This window comes from Polypterus senegalus, chromosome 3, assembly GCF_016835505.1.
Source record: "Polypterus senegalus isolate Bchr_013 chromosome 3, ASM1683550v1, whole genome shotgun sequence".
Taxonomy (NCBI): domain Eukaryota; kingdom Metazoa; phylum Chordata; class Cladistia; order Polypteriformes; family Polypteridae; genus Polypterus; species Polypterus senegalus.
The window spans coordinates 20,388,639-20,409,473 of record NC_053156.1 but is presented as its reverse complement, the minus strand read 5'-3'; the positions used below and the strand labels follow the sequence as shown (position 1 = coordinate 20,409,473).

The 20,835-nt window shown below is 45.2% G+C and overlaps 1 protein-coding gene across 2 annotated transcripts in view; it reads left to right on the top strand.

Moving 5' to 3' along the window:
- csad (cysteine sulfinic acid decarboxylase) overlaps positions 1–20,835 on the top strand; it is a 113,520-nt gene that overhangs the window by 24,169 nt on the left and 68,516 nt on the right. Inside the window, exon 1 of one of the 2 annotated variants that reach the window (XM_039746752.1) lies at positions 9,364–9,555. The exons of the other annotated variant lie outside the window; for it this stretch is intronic. Coding sequence (XP_039602686.1) covers positions 9,513–9,555 — 43 coding nt within the window. The 5' untranslated portion in view covers positions 9,364–9,512. Of the gene's footprint in view, positions 1–9,363; positions 9,556–20,835 lie in introns of those variants that run through there. 2 annotated transcript variants of the gene reach the window in all.

The window sequence follows — 20,835 nt, the reverse complement described above, 5'->3', positions numbered from 1 at the left end:
TATTCAAACCTTACATTTTCACTTCCTGTGTATAATTCTTTACATTTGCTGGCATTCAATTTCATCGTCCACAAATCTGCCCAAGCCTCTCTGCTGTCCATGTCCCTCTGTGATTATTTAACAGACTCTAAATTATCTGCCAATCCACCATCTTGGGATCATCTGCAAACTTAACCAGCTTGTTATTTATATTCCTATCTAAATCATTCATATATATTAAAAATAGCAGCAGCCCCCAGCACTGCCCCCTGCTGGTCACCACTCTTAACATCGGCCAATTCTGATGAGGCTCCTCACACCATCATCCTCAGCTTCTTCTGTCTGAGCCAATTCTGCACCCATCAACACCCTGAACTGCCACTTCTTTTAGTTTCATGCCTACCCTCTCATGTGGCACCTCATCAAATGCATTCTGAATGTCCAGATCAATAATATCATCTGCCTCACTTTAATCATACCTTTTTGTTGCTTCCTCATAAAATTCCAGCATGTTAGTAAAACACGACCTCCCTCTTCTGACCCCATGCTGACTGTTCAGTAAAACCCCTGCACTTGCCATGTGCTGCTCAATCTTCTCCTTAATTATTCCTTCCATTAATTTTCCTGTGATGCGCATTAAGCTTACTGGCCTTTAGTTGTTTGGATCTGCATGCCCACTCACCCTTTTTAGGATATTTGCCAATCTCCAATCCTTTGGAATCTCCCAAGTGTGCAGTGACTTCCTAAAAATATGCGTCAGTGGTTTATGTCTGTACTCACTAACCTCCATAAGTGCTCCGTGGTAAATATGATGTGGTCCAGGTGATTTGTTTGATTTCAGCCTGTTTAATCTGAGCAGCTCTTCTTCCCCTACAATTTCTAAATCTGTCAGTACCTCCTTAGCAGTCTCTGTTACCACTTGGAGGTTTTCTGCTTCCTCAGTTGTGAAGACCTCAGAAAAAAGCGAGTTTAGAGCGTCTGCTATTTCACAGTCTCTATTTTTTAATCCCCCTTTACTATTCCTGATGCGCTTCACCTCCTCCTTGACTGTTCTTATACTACTACAATTGCCAGCCTTTGCCCAATAAGGGGCATGGCTTCAGTGGCTTCAAGGGTCGTGATCCTGTCAGTCATTTACAAAAGTGCCCAGGATCCTGGTACCCACTTACTGTATCTTGTGTCCTGTCCAGGATTGTTACTGCCTTGCTTAGGCTCCAGCTTCCCTACATACATGTGGGTTTAAAAAATCCATGGACTGAAGGAAACCTGGAGCATTTGTATTTATTTTTTGTATCTACTCCATCAGAGTCATTCTTGCATATTAAACATTTTGTCATGTGGAGTGTGTGATGTGTCATTGAAGTTTGCTCACACCACTGTTTGTACAGACAGCACATTCAAGTATAAGATTCAGACACACTTGGGCTTCTCATATGACATTTCACTCGCTCGGACTGACCACTGAGGGTCTGTTTGTTTACAGCTGCTGCCTTCTGACATGCCAAGGAAGAAAATGCTGAATCTAAAATATTTAAGTTGAAGTGACTTTTTTCAAGCTAAATTTCCTTATATATAATTTGATACTATCCGTATGTTTGGTGTTCGCGTCAATACCTCGACTCAATACAAGTCAGAACCATGCAATGGGACTGTGCCTCTGTAGTTAGAACATCACATGGCGGACGCAGTATTGCATGATTGGCTAAGAATGTTCGAATGCTTCAGTGACGCCGCTGGATGGCCGAGTATAGTAAGTCGCTGTTGGTTCGAGCAGATAACAGTAAGTTCAGTTGGTTTTTGGAACGTTGGTTTGGTGGGGCGTACTTTTCAGGACTAACATCGTCGACTGACTTAAACCCGTCAACAGCTCCAGAACCGCAAGTAATTTAGAACGTATCGCCATTTGCTTGGTACATCGAAATCTATCTTAGGGTAGTTCGGTTTTGGCATCCATCCTTCTGACATCCATTGGCAAACTGAGTAATGACAGCTGGGTATTAACAACGGTCATTGTTTAAATTTTAGCCGACCTCAGATCTAAAATGACCACGCCAAAATAATTATTACTCCAACTCTGATTAGAGTCGTAAAATACGGTTTGTTTTGAAAATTTGTTTGCCGGAAAAAATCAAATGAGGTGCGCCGAAGAGCTGAGTTCACGTCTCGCAGCCCCGTTTAAACAGGAAGCTCTTCATTACATTGGCCGAAAAGGTCTGTTTTAAGCACAAATCAGTGCCATGATAACAAAATCATTTCAAGGACTTAAAAAAACAAATAATTATTTGCAGAGAAAGTGTGGATTTCACAAACGTAGAATTTGTAGCCCAATTCAATCGGGCTCCCTGTTGCTTGTGAAACAACACACTAATCTGCAATTGAAGTCATACAAAATTCTTCTGTTTGTTTTATTGAGCAGCATGCAACAGAGAGTTACATAGGCTGAGAAAGACGCTATATAAATAAAATGTATTATTATTATCTACGTAGACCTCAGCGTTGATGTTTGCAGTGCACCATCTATTGGAATGTATTTTGTAATGCATGTAGTAATAAGATGAATTGCATTTGTCATTCTAACATATGGTGCATCACTGTTGTGGGATACAAAATCTGTACATTTTGGTTTATATTTCCATTATATTTTGTTCAAGACAACAGATGAACTACATTCAGGACACATCAAAGCATGTCTTCTTCCCAGTTATACCTCACTTTTAAAACAACAAAGAAAGGAAGACATGCTGGTGGCTCAATTACTTTATAACCTGAGAAAGGATTTTAAAGCCTGGGAAAGGAAGACTGAGTCGATACCTCAGGCTATTGATTACTTTATGCATTGACATCTGGGACAACAATTCGGCTTACAGCCTGGGAAAGGAGGACATGCCGATGTTTTAGGAAACATCAAAAAACTTTATTATCTGGGAAAAGATAGATTAAAGAGTTTGAGCAAAATTCATCCATCATATTGACAGCCCGCCAATCAGGTGTATGCAACAATCATGTGTTGTGAAACCACAGTATGAAATTTTATAATAAATATGCCTCATTTGAAAGCAACGTCAGAAGAGAAATGGCGAAAACGACAGAAGGGGTGACGTCAGAAAAGAAAACAAAGACACTTATGACCAGTTTTCATTCGATCATCAGTTAACAGCATTTTCATGAACATCGATTGCTAAATCAAACGCCGCCCTGGGACATTCATCCGTGTCATCTGTTACTTTTTTGTAAGCTTTTTCTAAAGACTATATATATATCCATACTTTTCTATCAGTCCTATTTTTTTATTATTCTTTGTTCAACTGGCATTATTATTATTCTTGTAATAAATACCATGCTGATGTTAACTTTCCCTGCTTTGTCTTAATGTCTATAGAGTGATTAAAGTAATAAGTTAGATTTCTTGGAGCACCTGGTGTGGCTGGAGATTTGCCATTACCTCTGTGCTGCGAGGTTTATTAAGGTTGCGAGTGAGAGCTCCACTCAATAAGTAAGGTATTCTTGGCTGATAAATGGCCTATAGTCAAGGATGCTGAGCCTTTGTATGTTTAAATGTATTCTTGTAGACAAAAAGTAATATTTAGGTCTGAGATATCATTAAAACATCATATGTTGTTCATGCCGATAATAAGTAAGTCTCTTGAAGTGCTGAGAGAGTGAAAGGCTGTGTTATTCCTAAAGCACTTGTGTGGTTTAAAGTGCTAAAGGTTAATCAGCTGTGTGTGCCATTCAGGGGGCACTGTTGTGGTTAGAGTCTGTGTGTACTGTGAACGCTGGCCCGGACACACACAGATGGGCATCATAAGTTCACCCAACACACTGTTTATTTACAATATTTACAAGTTCGTGCATCAACCCCAGTGCCTCTTGCACTGATTCCCCCAAAGTCCAGGGCTCACAGTCACTGTGCCTTCTCTTCCTGGCCGCCTCCAATCCTCTCCCCAGCTCTGTCTCGCTACCTCCCGACATCCACCAATGACTGGAGGGAGGCGGCCCCTTTTATGGGGACCCGGATGGGCTCCAGCTGCTTCCCGGCACTCCTCCGCAGACACGCCCTTGTGTGGCGGAAGTGCCGGCTGCGCACCCGGAAGCCGTCCGGGTGTCCCCGGTCGTCTTCCCCCCGGTACTTCCTGGTGTGGCGGAAGTGCCGGGCTCCCGGGATAAATAGGCACTGGGGCGCCGCCTGGCGGTGGCCACGGGTCCCTACAGGGCTGGGCTTCCAAGCCCCCTACCCGAGGCCTCCTGCATAACCAGGACGGACGCCCCCTCTCGGTCTGGTGGAGGCACACGCCCTCCTCTGGTCCTCCAAGGCGTCCCGGCCGGGCTCCAGCCTCGGCCGAGGACCACACAGGATAAACCGGCATCGGGGCGCCGCCTGGCGGTGGCCACAGATCCCTACAGGGCTGGGCTTCCAAGCCCCCTACCCGAGGCCCCCAACATAACCAGGACGGACGCCCCTTCGTCGTCTGGAGGAGGCACAAGCCCTCCTCTCGTCCTCCTGGGCGTCCACAGTACGTGTATAGCTATGTATGTGTGTGTTAATCTTAAAGTGCAACAGTAGACCAACCTGATAACGAACTTGATGAGTACAATTACTTTTGAGAAAACAGTGTGAACGGAACCCGGGCACAGACAGGCAGACAGGTTGCAATTCCACCACCACACATTTATTTACAATACTATTTACAATTCAAAGTGCACACAAACCCCTTCATGTCCCCCAAAGTCCAGGCCTCTCTCACACGTTGCCTTTCTTCGGGCCGCCTCCACTCTCACTCCTCCTGCTTCGTCCTGCTTCCATCCAACTCCAGCCTCGAATGAAGGGAGGCGGCCCCTTTCATCTTCACCCAGATGTGCTCCAGGTGCTCCCTGGCAATCACCCGCTGACGAAGTGCCGGCTGTACTCCCGGAAGCATTCCGGGTGTCCCTGCTTCTCTTCCCCCCAGCACTTCCTGGTGTGGAGGAAGTGCTGAGGTCCAGGGTTCCCAAGGCATTAGGGAACCCCCTGGCGGTGACCACGGGCCCCTACAGGGTTGGGCTTCCAAGCCCTCAACCCGTGGCCCCCAAAGCAACCAGGGTGGCGGCCCCCACATGATCCAAAGTGGGCGCACGCCCTCTTCCAGTCCCTTATGATGTCCCGGCGGGTCATCGCCCCTGGCATCCCTGACAACAGGTAAAGGGTAAGTAGAGGGAAATACTACGATATTACATTTTTGGTGCTGCGAGCAGAGTTACCAGAGTAATCATGTGTTGCATTTTTGTGTGTAAGACTTCATTTTTCAAAGACGGGGTGGATCGTCCACTGGCGGCGAATATGCTGTAATCACATGCTGACATACAGCTGGCACATGTCAGCGTGCATCAACAGCATTTCCAAAGTTTTTTAGGTGTACAGTAGAATCGGCTGTTACAGCTGTGCTTTCTCTGCTAAAAACGGAGGCAGCAGCAGTAGCCGCAACAGCAATGTTAACGGCAACATTAAACGTAGCAGCAGCAGCAGCGGTAGAGAGTGTAGAATCGGAGGCTGTTGTGCTTTCTCCGCGGAGGGCGGAGTCAGCCGCAGCAGCTACGCTAGTCATAGACGCAGATAAGCCATCTCTACACAAAGAGGTGGCAAAGGTGGGTAAATCGAAAACCTGCACTTGTCTGCTGGTCAGACAGATTGTATATGGTTAATTATTACAAAGCAGTTAAATGGGGGGGCAAGAAACATGAGTAATACCTGGCTAAAAAGTCGTGAGCAAGCTAGCAGTACACGTAGAGTGTATAAGGAAAATGCCATACTGATTAAGCAAGGACCACTCGGTGTTAAAGCACGTACTTTGATTTCGGGGTCCTTTCACCCTGAGAAATGGGAGATAAATGCAGGAGAACTTAGTTTGTCGCAGATCGCTGCACTCTCATATCTGTTTGCTGATAAGAGAGCCGCTTTTGTTGAAAGTAAAGGATGTGCTGCACACGGGAGCGCAGTTTATAGCAGTGCAGATTGCTGATGGGACAGGAGGCAATCAGTAAAGTACGTTGCTAGTTGGGTAGGAAAAACAGGTAGAGGTGTTTTATGGTGGCAACGGTCTTGGTGAGAGTAGCTTGCAGCAGCAGAGAACAGTGGGAGTTTGCAGTTTTCAGGTCTCTGCAATTGAGATAAGAGAGTGATAGTGTAGACCTGCACACATATGTCAACTGTTTGAAGGAAAGGCACTTTTTAAACGTTGATTTACATTTAAGATTGAAGTAGCATTGATCCTGATAACTTTAAAGGTGAAGAGTTGTTACAGGCTATAGGGTAGTGAAACATCCAGCAACAGCAGTAGAAATGAAGCTGGTTATTGGGAGCACTCCTTTTCAAAGTGTTGATTAGTGCTGCAGAGAAAACAATATTTACTGTATATTGGAGAGACCGTGTACAAGGAAAGCTGCTATAATGTGAGGGTTACTTGTATGTGGTAATGAAGGAAAGTCCATCCATCCATCCATTTTCTAACCCGCTGAATCCGAATACAGGGTCACGGGGGTCTGCTGGAGCCAATCCCAGCCAACACAGGGCACAAAGCAGGAACCAAACCCCAGGCAGGGTGCCAACCCACCGCAGGACACACACAAACACACCCACACACCAAGCACACACTAGGGCCAATTTCGAATCTCCAATCCACCTAACCAGCATGTCTTTGGACTGTGGGAGGAAACCGGAGTGCCCGGAGGAAACCCACGCAGACACGGGGAGAACATGCAAACTCCATGAAGGAAAGTGTAAGTGACAATATGGTGTGCATTTGCTTAGTGATGGGCAGATGCAACAATTGGCATGAAAAAATGTCAGGCAGTAACATAAAAACAGCCAATGCTTAACTGTAAGTGAAAGCAGAGGAGTGATAGAAGGGAAAAGAGTAAAAGTGTTTTCTTCCATTATTCTGTACTGCATTCTCTGTATAATTCTGATGTTTATCCATTATTTAAAAATATGCTACACCAATAGTTGATTCACAACTTTTGGTAAAAGAACCAGCGCTAAGATAAAATTTGATTTACAAATTGAATGTGGAGCAACTGGGGGGTTTGTACTGTATAGCCATGGTAGGCTGCTGGGCATGAGTTGAATAATGGGACTGAAAACAGTGAATTAAAGAAAGAAATAGAGGAAATGAAAGCAAAGCAAGTGTTTGTATATGAAAGCTTTTGAATGTATTTGAATTAAATATGAATTTGGAATGGCCATTTTAGTAGTTAGTTGGAATGAAATTCTTATTGGTGTTTCAAGCAGCACATTTATATGGGGAATAAGAAAATGGAAGGCAGTGGCTTATCATCCAGTTTCTGGCACTCAGCATGTAGAACAAAAGGATGGAAAATCTAAATAGTCAGCTGGCTTGAAAGTTGTTGCTTTGATGTTAAGAAGGACATATTGAAAGGCCTGTTGTGATGCATATAGCTATGTATGTGTGTGATAATATTAAAGTGCTCCAGTAGACCAACTCGATAACGAACTTGACGAGTACACTTACCTTTGAGAAAACAGGCAGAGGGTAAGTAGGGACATACTACGATAATACAATCACAAACATTTTTATTAATGCATTTTATTAAATCTCAGTTTCTTAAAATATGGGTCTTTGGGTCTCAAGTTCTCGAGTTTCTTAAACCTTTTGTTTTACTTGAAACCCAATCTTGCCCTTCTTACTGTCTTCAAGACCCAGTCCATGACAGCCATGAGATTGGGGTCCTCCTTGAATAATCATTACTGGCATTCATAGCTGTCCCCCTTTAAAAATCGCAGCTAAGTGCTGGTGAGACCCCTTAGAGAATCAGCGCCAACAGTCATATCGAAGCAATGTCGATTTCTAAACAACCCACAGCAGCCCAATACTCTTTAAGCTGGGTTGTTGTTGGTGGTTCATTCCCATTAAAGGCAATAGTGAGTCACAATCCTAGGTGACAAAATGGCAGCAACCTGTGACCCAATGGCATATAGTTTACAAAACTGTAATTTGATAAAATGTACTACTAATAAAGTTTGTGATGCGCCATCTGTTAGAATGACAAATGCAACACATATATCTTTGTTATATGATTTTGGTATGGAAGTCATAAAAAGAGACGGGTCTAACTTCAGTCTACAATACCTATGGTGTAGTTCACATAATATCCACAATGTCAGTCATGAAACACTCTGTGAGTTAGACAACCCCTCACAACTCTAATGTTATCCATAATCAGAGCCGGTCAATCCATTAGATGATATAGGCGGCTGCCTTGGGCGTCAACACCTGAGGGACACTGCTTAGGAATGTTAAAAACCAGGCACTTGATAAGCATTTCATGACTGACATTACAACTATTACTTGATGTTAATTCATTCATTCATTACATTTATATAGCGCTTTTCTCAGTACTCAAAGCAATATCCACCCAGGGAGGAACCGGGAAGCAAACCCCCAATCTTCCATAGTCTCCTTACTGCAAAGCAGCAGCACTACCAATGCGCCACCAGTGAGGACAATTGGGGCATTATGTGACCCAAATCATAGGTACTGCCAGTCTGCAATTACACTCTGCCCATTTAAGGCAGTGTTAATATTTATGATGTGCCTTCTGTAAAAATGAAAACGGCAATGCATTACTACAATTTGTTCTGATGTGCCATCTGTTGGAATGGAAGAGACAAAGAAGCTAAAGAGACACACAGATACACAGACACACATACGTGTCCTTTAATTAAAGTCCATTATTATTATTATTATTATTTTTATTATTATCCATACACCCATCCATTATCCAACCAGCTATTACAGGGTCACGGGGGTCTGCTGAAGCCAATCCCAGCCAACACAGGGCACAAGGCAGGAAGCAAATCCCGGCCAGGTTGCCAACCCACCGCAGGGCATTATCATTATTATATTATTATTATTATTATTATTATTATTATTATTTTGTTATCATCATTAGACTGGGTGGATTTAATTATCATATTCATTGGTTACTAAAATATTTACTCTAACTGAGACCTTAAAAAACGTTTAAGGAAAAACTACCCTTTTATTGGAGATTTATTTTAATAATATAGTGCCTCCCTTAGATAAACAGATGGATGGATTTTCATTTCCTCTGTCATGTGTCTGTCCTGATGTAAACTGGTGGCCTGTTGGGGGGCTGATGTGAAAATGAGTGTAACATTCCCAACTTTTATAACCCATAAAATCTTAAAAAAAAAAAAAAACCCAGTTATTTCTCAAGATTCTCAACACTGCAAACTCTCCCTTCCACTTCTTTGTAACCCGCCATGCCCTTCCCAGCCCTCCCAAACACATCACACCTCGTTTAGATCTGAACGCCCCCCCCTAACCCCCAAACCCCTCCTGGCGGCTTTTATAGACGGGTCACTCTCTTGTATTGGCTGCTCTTCTCTCGCGGGGGTCCACGTGCGCGCGTCTGTGGAGGGCTCTGGCAGGCTCCAGATTTTTGCTCCTTAATCCAAAGTGAGCTGTGAAGGAACGGACCTCTCGGGAAGAAGGCACTCCTCACCTGCAGCGACGATGAGCGAACGACTGGAGCAACGCACAGCAGGCCAGCCTGAAGGTACCAACGCGTCAGGGGGGTCAAGTTGGATCTCGCTCACGTTTGACTCGAATGGGAATCATAGGAATTGGGTTCGTTTTTAAAGGACAAGTGTAAGCGCCGGCTGTACAGAACAAGGATAATATTATCAGATGTAAAGGGGGGCACTGGCCGGGCACTAGCAGCGCTGCAGTGGAAATTTCCATGGAATTCAGCGCCTCTTTCAGGGTGGGGGGTGGGGGCTTGTGGCAGCAGTGATTTTGGAAACAGAATACGGGAGGGCTCGCTGCGAAAGATGAGTGAGAGTGATTGACACAGACCCAGGTCCGGCGCCACCATTAAGGCGAAGTAGGCATTCGCTAGGGAGCAGATCTTTGGCAGGAGGGCGGGCAGCCGCACGAGTTGGCTACCGAACATTCGGTTGGAGCACTAATAGGCTTGGCCTCGGGAGCAAAATAACCTAGCACCGGCACTGCACAGCTCCCCTGGATGTAGTCACTTCGCTTTAGAACCTTTTTAATTAATTGACACGTATCGTTAGCCGTACATTCAGTAAAGTTTACAGAGCGGCATGTTGGAATAGGAAGGTGCACCACGTCAGACCCGCTTGTACCTTTCGACATGCGCGCACGACGCATGCGCCTAAGAGTATGTCAGACTAGTGGACACACTTGAGCGGGCGATCGCGATTGACTAACGGGCTGGCAGGCTGGCAGGGCGCTGAAGTGCAGCTCTTGTCAATAATCCGCTAGCCGGTCGCAGTTGCAGTGCAGTGGGGGTTTAGCCGGCCGGTCTCAGACGCCGCGGTCTTTGCAAACATGGACTGAGCGCTTGGATTACTGTGTGATTGATATTCCCTCTAAAGCCATGGGTATAACTTTTTATATAGCACGTATAAGCGAAAAGACTCCATTAACATTTTATTATTATTTACTCAGGTATATTACGTTGGTTTCAGATTATGCAGACCAGAAGTTTAATTCTGCGTTTGAGGTTCAGCGGCATCCCAGCCCAGGCTGACGTTCTTAAAAATGATGAAACCAGTTTTTAAAGATTGCCTGTAAAATCATCTCAAGTTTTTTTTCTTTTATAAGTAATTCAACATGTTCTTCAATTGTTGCTTTAAAGTAGTTCGGTATTGATGTACAGACGTGGACAAATTTGTTGGTCCCTTCATTGAAAAAGTGCTGACTGCCTCCTGAAAAGCAATTGTCACCCTCTGTACCTGCGTGCCTTTAATATACCATCGAGTGTGACAAGTGATCGAGTATTGCTTATTCTGCAATGATCTTCTAAAATGGCCTGCACATATGTGTTGGGACCCCAAGAAACGATCCTAAAGAACTGGATTCAAGCGATTTTTCTACAGTCAGTTCTCTGATTCTTTCAACCTTCCGACCTCATCACTTTGTTCACATTTTCTTATGTTGCAGCCTTGTGCTAAAATCATTTACATTCGTTTTTTCTCTTATAAAGCTATCAGCGCATGCTCCCAGCCTCTCCTCCTCCTTATACAGCACCACTCAGTATAGTCGAAGGACAAAGCGAACACAAGAGTTTAGAATTTTTACAAACTCATTAAAAAAAAAACCCAAAAAACCGGAAATGTCCCACTGACACAAGACCCTTCACAGAGGACTTACTTGAAGCTGCCAAGCTTCTAAATCTGGAATTGGGAGTTGCATGCCATTCTGTTCTACAGATTCTCTCCAGCTTTGTCAGGTGGGATGGAGAACAGCTACGTATGTTCAGATCTCTCCCGAGATGTTTGATTGGGTTCAAGTCCAGGCTCAGGACATTTACAGATTGTCCCTTAAGCCACTCCGCTGCTGACTTTGCTTTGGCCCAGTTTGAGGGCCAGTGTGCTCTGCAGCTCAGTTTTCATTAAGGATATCTCTGTGCTTTGCTCCATTCGACTTTCCCTCAACCCTGACTAATGTCTCAGTCCCTGATGCTGTCACCATTGTGCTTCACTATTATAATGGTGGAAGGTGATTGGAGGTGCTTAGTTTCCTCCTGACGTGACACTTATAGACAAGGCCAAACAGTTCAATATTAGTATCATGAGACCAGAGGTGTGACGGTGTGGGTCCTGCTACACGCTCCCTCTTTCAGATTTGGGAGCCTCTTGAACCTGTCACCGTCGATAATATAACCGAATGATCTGACAAATGAGGACACCACATCAAGCAAGGGGAAGGTTCAAAATTGTACAGTGCTCTTATTCACAAAAACAATAACAGTGTTCACAGAGCAGTGCTCACGGTTCCATAAATAAATAATCCATAAAAACGTGAAAAAAAGTGGAGGTTAAAAGCAATAAATAAATCTTTTAAAGCGAGCTTTAAAACAGGGTTAAAACCATGGCAGTAAGCTGTCCTTAACCCGGTGCCTTCTTCCTTATAGCAGGCGGCTCTCCTGTTTATCCCATACGGGCCTCGCCCCATCAGCAGCTGCCCTACAACTGGTCCGATTGCCTTCCGTCCCCTGGCTACGTGCCGCTCCCTCTCCGTACCGAGACTCGGGTCCCCAACGATCAGGGTGCTCATGCTGAGGGTCTCCCTCCCAAGCCTCCTCAACCCCCTGCTGTCCTCCGCGGTGAGCCGTTCAAACTCCTGGTCACTCCTGCTCCTCAGAACTGCTCTACATGATCAATGGCTTCCAACTGCCCCGAGTGTCGGCCATACACTCTTTCCGGGGCTCTCCTCCCTGCCATCTCACCGGCTCCTTCCATCTCTTCCCCTCTCTCTTTCTTCTAACCTCCATCTTCTTTTCTTTTTCTTTCTTTCTTCCTCTCCTCCGCACTCGTGCATCTCCTTTTTTATATGAAATCGTGACACAGGTGTGGCAATTAGCAGCTCCGGCACCAATTACAGCCACGAGTGACTCCGCACCTGTGCTATTAAGTGTGGAAACGCCAGTGTGGCATCGCACCCAGGTACCGCTCCCACCACGTTACCAAGCCCCCTCCTTAAAGCCGCAAATGCGCCGATTATTTATTTAAAAAGGCAATCAGATGCGGACCCTCACTTTACCACAAGACAATCATGTTTTCATAGTCTGAGAGTCCTTTAGGTGCCCAGATCAGTGATGGATGTATTACATCTCCACACAGGTTCTTTGGAGCTCAGCCAGAGTGACCCTCAGGTTCTTGATTACTAAGACCCTTCTCCCGCAGTTGCTCAGTTTGCCCCGTTCACCAGCTCCAGTAAGAGTCATGGTTATTCCACACTTCTTCCATTTTAGAATTATGGAGGCCATTGAGCTCTTGGGAACGTTTCTGTATCCTTCCTCAGATCTTTGCCTCCACTCAATCCCGTCTCTAAGCTCTGCAATGATTTTCTTTGACCACATGGCTTGGTTTTTGCTCAACTGGTGGACCTTCTATATTGAGCTGCAAGCCTCTTGTAATCAGTCCAATCAATTGAACTCACCACAAGGTGTAGGAACATCTCAATGATGAGCAGTAGAGTAGGATGCGCCAAAGCCAAAGCACAGAGTTTGAATACTTGTTTCAATGTGATATGAACTTTTCATCTCTCTATATATAAAACCCAACGTCTGTCTGTCTGTCTGCTTTTCACGAGAGAACAACTTAACAGATTTAGATCGGGTTTTTTTCTAGAATTTGCTTGAACATTCTGGTTGATTTTCTGATTTCTTTTGTTGCACTAAGTATCATAGTACACTTATGGCGCCGATTTATTCGCGCTAATCCGAGAGAGGGGGTGAGGAGAGGGGGAAGCGTGACATCAGGAGTGGGGAGCCGCACGGAGCCCCCCTCACTCACGCGCCAGCCTCCATTCGAGTGGCTGTACCTCTCACCACGTGTTGAAGCGTACCTCCCCCCACTACAACAGCAACATTTATTTCTATAGCACATTTTCATACAAATAATGTAGCTCAAAGTGCTTTACATGATGAAGAAAGAGAAAAAGGACAAAATAAATATGAATTAAAATAAGACAAAACTCATTAACATAGAATAAAGTAAGGTCTGATGGCCAGGGAGGACAGAAAAACCAAAAAAACTTCTGACGGCTGGAGAAAAAATATAATCTGCAGGGGTTCCACACCATGAGACCACCCAGTCTCCTCTAGCTAGCGATACCTGTTTGATCATTGATTTTTAAAGTTTGTCTTTTTTCACTGCTTCATGGGCGGAGCCACGGGGGACAGCTAGTTTTGAATAAATATGCAAAACTTTCTAAAATCCTGTATTCGCTCTGTCACTCTGGCACAGGGGTCCCCGACTCTGGTCCTGGGGGCGCCACAGCAGCTGCAGATTTTCATTCTGACCCTTTTCTTAATTAGTGACCTGTTTTTGCTGCTAATGAGCGTCTTTTGAATTCATTTTCATTGATTTTCTTTTGAAGACTCGGACCCCTTAATTGTTTTTTGTTAATTAGCAGCCACACAATAATGAGATACAAAATGAGCCAAAACAGGACCAGCAAACTGTGTCCATCATCCAATATCTGAAAATAAAGAAAGGTGAAGGTCTCAGGAATGCTGATCTGCTCAAGTCCCCAGAGCTCTCAGAAAAGAGAAAATCAACAATTTCAGAAATGTCTGCCATTGCACAATGAGAGCAGCAACGAGCCATGGAATCAAAGAACGAGTTTAATTAACAACGAGACTCGACGCCTGATTAAGCAGCTGGTTGGAGTGAAATTGGTTGGAGTTTGAGCCCCTGACTTAGCTGGTCTTCTGTCGGCTCACTCACTTCCCATTTCAATTTCGGTTTGGGTGCCATTTAAGGAAAGAAATGAAGAAATTCAGGGGGACGACAAAGAAATTCAGGGGAACAAATCTTAAAATCAAGTCAATTAAAATGAATTCAAAAGAAGTTAATTAGCAGCAAAAACACATCACTAATTAAGAAAAGGGTTAGAATGAAAACCTGCAGCCGCTGAGGCCCTCCAGGACCGGAGTTGGAGACCCCCAATCTAAGGCATTGAGTGCCTCTTGATGAGGCTGCAACATAACAAAAGATGAAAAAGGGAAGAAAATGCCAAAGACTTTCTGAATCCACTATAAATATCTATATATATAATTCACTAAGGCAAGACAACCATGGAAAGCACGCCGGAAGGGGCGTGGATTCACTAAGCCGACAAGTGAGACACCTATGGCGCACGCAGGAAGGAGCCACGCCCACCAACTCCAAGACCATTGGATTCAACGACAACTCACAGAGCCACGCCCACCAACTCGGACACGACGACACAGAAAAACCGGCGTCATTTATATTCGTCTGTCGAGAGGTCACATGCAGCTCCACCCACGTTGACTGTTAATAGAGGCGTGTTTCTCGTGGAGGTGAATCGCCATATGCGGCGTGTAGAACTGTTTGCGAGGGGTATCCCATGGGATCCTTAAAACGTTCCTTTACAACTGAGGTTAAAACACAATGAAGCGAGCAGTCTTTAAAAACGAGTTTTCGGTTACGACGCACGATCGCGTGCACCATAGCAAACTGTTTTACACGCTACATACAGCAATTCGCATCCGCGACAAACATGCGTCTTCTTAGATTCTCCTGCACTTTGTACACACCGCCCTCCCACCTCGCTACCACCATGGTCGGGTGTCTTGGTGGATTATATATAGAAAGGCAGCCAAAACCGCACAGAGCAATGAAACGTCTACGTGAGTCACAGGTGCATCTGGGCTGTGCAAAGACGACAACGACTCGAGTGACGAGTTGGAGGTGGGCACATGAGCAGGTGGTGTATACTGAACGAGAAATCAGCAGACTAGCATGACGGAGGGAGCCGAGTGGACGTCCTTCTCCTCTCCTCCCGTTCCACCCTGAGCGCCATACGGACGATTGTGTGTTGGTTCATTCCGTGCATTGGTTAAAACCCAATGAAGGAGGCAGTCTTTAAAAACCAATAAGCCCTGTGCCTCTGTTTCATTACCGTCTCACCTGCTTCACCAATGCAGGCCCTGTAACAGGGCAGCCAACCGGGTAACCAAAGTCTTTGGGTTCAGGGGGTGAGTATGGTTACAAAGCTGAAACTTAAAGGAATTGACGGAAGGGCACCACCAGGTGTGGAGCCTTTCGCTTCATTTGACTCAACGCAGGAAACCTCACCCGGCCCGGACACGGAGAGGATTGACAGATTGATAGCTCTTTCTTGATTCTGTGGGTGGTGGTGCATGGCAGTTCTTAGTTGGTGGAGCGATTTGGCTGGTTATTCCCGAAAACGAACGAGACTCCCGCCTGCTGAATAGTTACACGACCCAACAGTGGTCGGAGTCCAAATTCTTAGAGGGACAAGTGGCTTTCAGCCACGTGAGATTGAGCATTAACAGGTCTGTGATGCACTTGTATGTCCGGTACTGCACGCGCGCTACACTGAATGGATCAACGTGTGTCTACCCGGCGCGGGGAGGCCGTTGAACCCCATTCGTGATGGAGACCGTGGCTTCCAATTGTTCCCCACGAACGAGAAATTCCCAGTATGTGCGGGTCATACGCTCACACTGATTACGTCCCTGCCCTTTGTAAAGCCCCCCATGGTCGGGTGACTTGGTGGATTATATATTAAAAAAAAGCAGCGGGAACCGCAAAGAACAATGAAAAATCAACGTGGAAACCGACTGAGGCGGTGTTTGGAAAATTAACAATCAACGTGACTCACAGGTGCGTGTGGACTGTACACAGACGAAAGCGACTCAGGTAGGGAGTTGGGGGCGGGCACATAAGTGGGTAGTGAGTACAGAACGAGCCGTTCAACCCCGTCCTTCGCTTTGGAAGGAGAAAGCGCGACGGCGCTCCTCCGGTTTTCAGTCACGGACAATTGTATGTTGGTTCGTAGCGTGCATTGTTGCAATGTTACGGATTTTTCAAATGTTTATTTTATCCTCTGTGCTTAAAAATCATTTAAAAAGCGGCCTGATTATGCAGTGTATGCTACGCCGCGGGTTGGCTAGTACTGTATATTGTCACAAAGGCAGTGGGTCACATTCCAAGTTCACCTAAAGTAAGTAGTGCCACTCCGGCTTGAGAGGGGGCGCTGTCGCTAACAGTCTCATCTCCTTTTCTCTCACAGACTTTGAGAAACTGCCCATTGAGGGCACTGAAGCAAAGGAAGCCCCGCCTCTTCCAGTCCGCCCAATATAAAAAGGTGACGTCTCATTCCAATGCTGAACTCACTTCTGCTCAGACCCAAACCAGAGCCTGTAACGCAGTCGCTCCTCAGAGAAGACTGTATTTTCTAGAAGGTGCATTGTAATGCATATTTTCATAAAATTTTCTCATTTTTCTGTTTCAATTAAATGGGGTTTTGCCCGGTAGATACACCAAGCATTTTGCTTTGCCCTGCCTCTTCATTCGCCCCACTGTTATATTTCTATATAATTATAAGTATTATAAGGGATAGACAAACTCCAAAGAGTAGCGGAGGTGCAGACCTGGCAGCAAAATAAACAGGCGCTCGATAGCACAAGCATAAAATAAAAGATACAAATCACAGCTACTGATGGCTCTTCACGAAGGGTCTGTCTATGCAGCTCCATCCTGCAGTAGGTTCAGCTTGAAATGGCCAGGAATGGCCGCCTTCATATGGTTTGGACTGGAAGGGGTGGGGCAACTTGGAAGGAAGAGGGCGGATTCATTTACCCTCAAGGGGAGTATTCTCGGAGTTGTGGCGTGAAGAGAAAAGACTGTTAGTGACAGCGCCCCCTCTCGTCCTGGAGTGGTATAGCATACTTGATGTAAGCCAATAAGCTGAACCACAGAGGAGCAGGCGGGGCAGTATATAGGTGCATCTCAGTAAATTAGTATATTATTGAAAAGTTAATTTATTTCAGTAATTCAACTCAAAAAGTTCCTAAATTGTCCATAGTGTGTGCTTGGTATGTGGATATGTGTGTGCGATGTGGTGGGCTGGCGCCCTGCCCGGTGTTTGTTTCCTGCCTTGTGCCCTGTGTTGGCTGGGAATGGCTCCAGCATACCCCCATGACCCTGTAGTTAGGATATAGTGGGTTGGATAATGGATGGATGGAATTCAAATAGTGAAACTCATATAGATTCATTACACACAGAGTAATGTATTTCAAGCGTTTATTTCTTTTCATTTTGCCGATTATGGCTTATGGCTAATGAAAACCCAAAATTCAGCATCTCAGAAAATTTGAATATTGTGACAAAGTTCAATATTGTAGACTCCTGGTGACCCACTCAGCTAATTAACCCAAAACACCTTCAATTTGTCATGAGCCTCAAAATGGTGTCTCTGTCTGGTTCAGCAGGCCACACAGTCACGGGGAAGACTGCTGATTTGACAGTTGTCCAGAAGACAGTCATTGAGACCCTCACTCCACAAGGAGGGGAAGCCACCAAAGGTCATTGCTAAAGAAGCTGGCTGTTGACAGAGTGCTGTATCCAAGCATATTAATGGAAGGTTGAGTGGCAGGAAAAAATGTGACAGAAAAAGGTATACAGTGGGTACGGAAAGTATTCAGACCCCCTTCAATCTTTCACTCTTTGTTATATTGCAGCCATTTGCTAAAATCATTTAAATTAATTATTTCCTCATTAATGTACACACAGCACCCCATATTGTCAGACAAAAAAAAAATAATTTTTGAAATTGTTGCAGATTTATTAAAAAAGAAAAACTGAAATATCACATGTCCCTGCAGCTGACAAACACCCCCACAGCATGATGCTGCCACCGCCATGCTTCACTGTGGGGACTGTATTGGACAAGTGATGAGCAGTGCCTGGTTGTCTCCACACATACCGCTTAGAATTAAGGCCAAAAAGTTCTCATCTTATTTCTCACCATCTCAGAGTCCTTCAGGTGTCTTTTAGCAAACTCCAAGATAGAACTTTTTGGCCTTAATTCTAAGCGGTATGTGTGGAGACAACCAGGCACTGAACATCACTTGTCCAATACAGTCCCCACAGTGAAGCATGGCGGTGGCAGCATCAGGCTGTGGGGGTGTTTTTCAGCTGCAGGGACAGGACGACTGGTTGCATTCGAGGGAAAGATGAATGCGGCCAAGTACAGTGATATCCTGGACAAAAACCTTCTCCAGAGTGCTAAGGACCTCAGACTGGGCCGAAGGTTTACCTTCCAACAAGACAATGACCCTAAGCACACAGCTAAAATAACGAAGGAGTGGCTTCACAACAACTCTGTGACTGTTCTTGAATGGCCCAGCCAGAGCCCTGACTTAAACCCAATTGAGCATCTCTGGAGAGACCTAAAAATGGCTGTCCACCAACGTTTACCATCCAACCTGACAGAACTGGAGAGGATCTGCAAGGAGGAATAGCAGAGGATCCCCAAATCCAGGTGTGAAAAACTTGTTGCATCTTTCCCAAGAAGACTCATGGCTGTATCAGCTCAAAAGGGGGCTTCTACTAAATACTGAGCAAAGGGTCTGAATACTTAGGGCCAGGTGATATTTCAGTTTTTCTTTTTTAATAAATCTGCAACAATTTCAAAAATTCTTTTTTTGTCTGTCAATATGGGGTGCTGTGTGTACATAAATGAGGGAAAAAAATAATTTTAATGATTTTAGCAAATGGCTGCAATATAACAAAGAGTGAAAAATTGAAGGGGGTCTGAATACTTTCCGAACCCACTGTAGTAATAGGGATAACCGCAGCCTTGAGAGGATTGTGAAGCACAGCCCAGTCAAGAATTTGGGGGAGATTCACAAGGAGTGGACTGCGGCTGGAGTCAGTGCTTCAAGATCCACCACACACACACGTATCTGGGACATGGGCTACAACTGTCACAGCATTCCTTGTGACAAGCCACTCCTGAACCAGAGACAACATCAGAAGCATCTTACCCTGGACTAAGGAGAAAACGGACTGGACTGTTAATAGCTCAGTGGTCCAAAGTCCTCTTTTCAGACAAAAGTCAATTTTGCATTTCATTTGGAAATCAAGGAAGAATGGAGAGGCACAGAATCCAAGTTGCTTGAGGTCCAGTGTGAAGTTTCAACAGTCAGTGATGATTTGGGGAGTCATGTCATCTGCTGGTGTTGCTCCACTGTGTTTTATCAAGTCCAAAGTCAGTGCAGCCGTCTACCAGGACATTTTAGAGCACATCAAACTCCCCTCTGCTGGCAAGCTGCCTAAAGTACCAATACCTGGTTTAATGACCCTGGTATCACTGTGCTTGACTGGCCAGCAAACTTGCCTGACCTAAACGCCACAGAGAATCTATGGGGTATTGTCAAGAGGAAGATGAGAGACACCAGAGCCAACAATGAAGATGACCTGAAGGCCGCAATCAAAGCATCCTGGGCTTCCATAAACACCACAGCAGTGCCACAGGCTGATCGCCTCCATGCCACGCCGCATTGATACAGTAATTCATGCAAAAGGAGCCCTGACCAAGTATTGAGCGCGTATGTGGGCAGACTTTTCAGTAGGCCAACATTTCTGTATTAAAAATAATTTCTTTTATTGGTCTTGTGTAATATTCTATTTTTCTGAGATACTGAAGTTTGAGTTTTCATTACCAGTAAATCATAATCAGCACACTGAAAAGAAATACACGCTTGAAATATTTCACTCTGTGTGTAATGAGTCTATATAATATATGAGTTTCACTTTTTGAATTGAATTACTGAAATAAATTAACTTTTCAATGTGTATATATTGTCACAAGCGGCTAGGGGACAGACCCGGCTGGGACATCTGTGAAGGTCCATGGGAGAGGAGCAAGGAGGCTCAAGCCCATTGAGGCCCGTGGCCATCGCCAGGGGGCGCCCCGATTCTCATAGAGCCTGGGAAACATTTACTTCCACCACACCAGGGAACATGGAGGATGATCCTTCCAGGGACGCCCGGAGTGCTTCCGGGTGTTCTCCTGACACTTCTGCCACACCAGGAAGTGTCATCAGACGGAGCACCTGGAGCCCATCCGGGTCACTATAAAAGGGGCCGCCTCTCTACAATCAAGGAGCTAGAGTCAGAAGTGGGAGCAGAACGAGGCTCCCGTGGAGAGAGGAAAAGCGGCCCACAGACAGTGAGAAAGAAGCCCAGAGTAGGGGTGATTGGTGCTGGGGGCGCAGTGTGTTGTGCAAGAACTGTGAATAAATGTGTGCTTTTTTATAAAGATGTGGTGTCAGTCTGGTGGTGTTCGGGCATGTCTCACTATATATATATATATATTGCATATATATGATATGGCCAAAACCCGAACTTCGGCCAAGGCTACACTCGATGCAATTGCACTACTAAGTGCGCAACAAATTGCTGCTCATGCCTTTTTTCTTCCAACTTTGGCCGATCGCCCCATGCTATTTCACAAACTGGCTGAC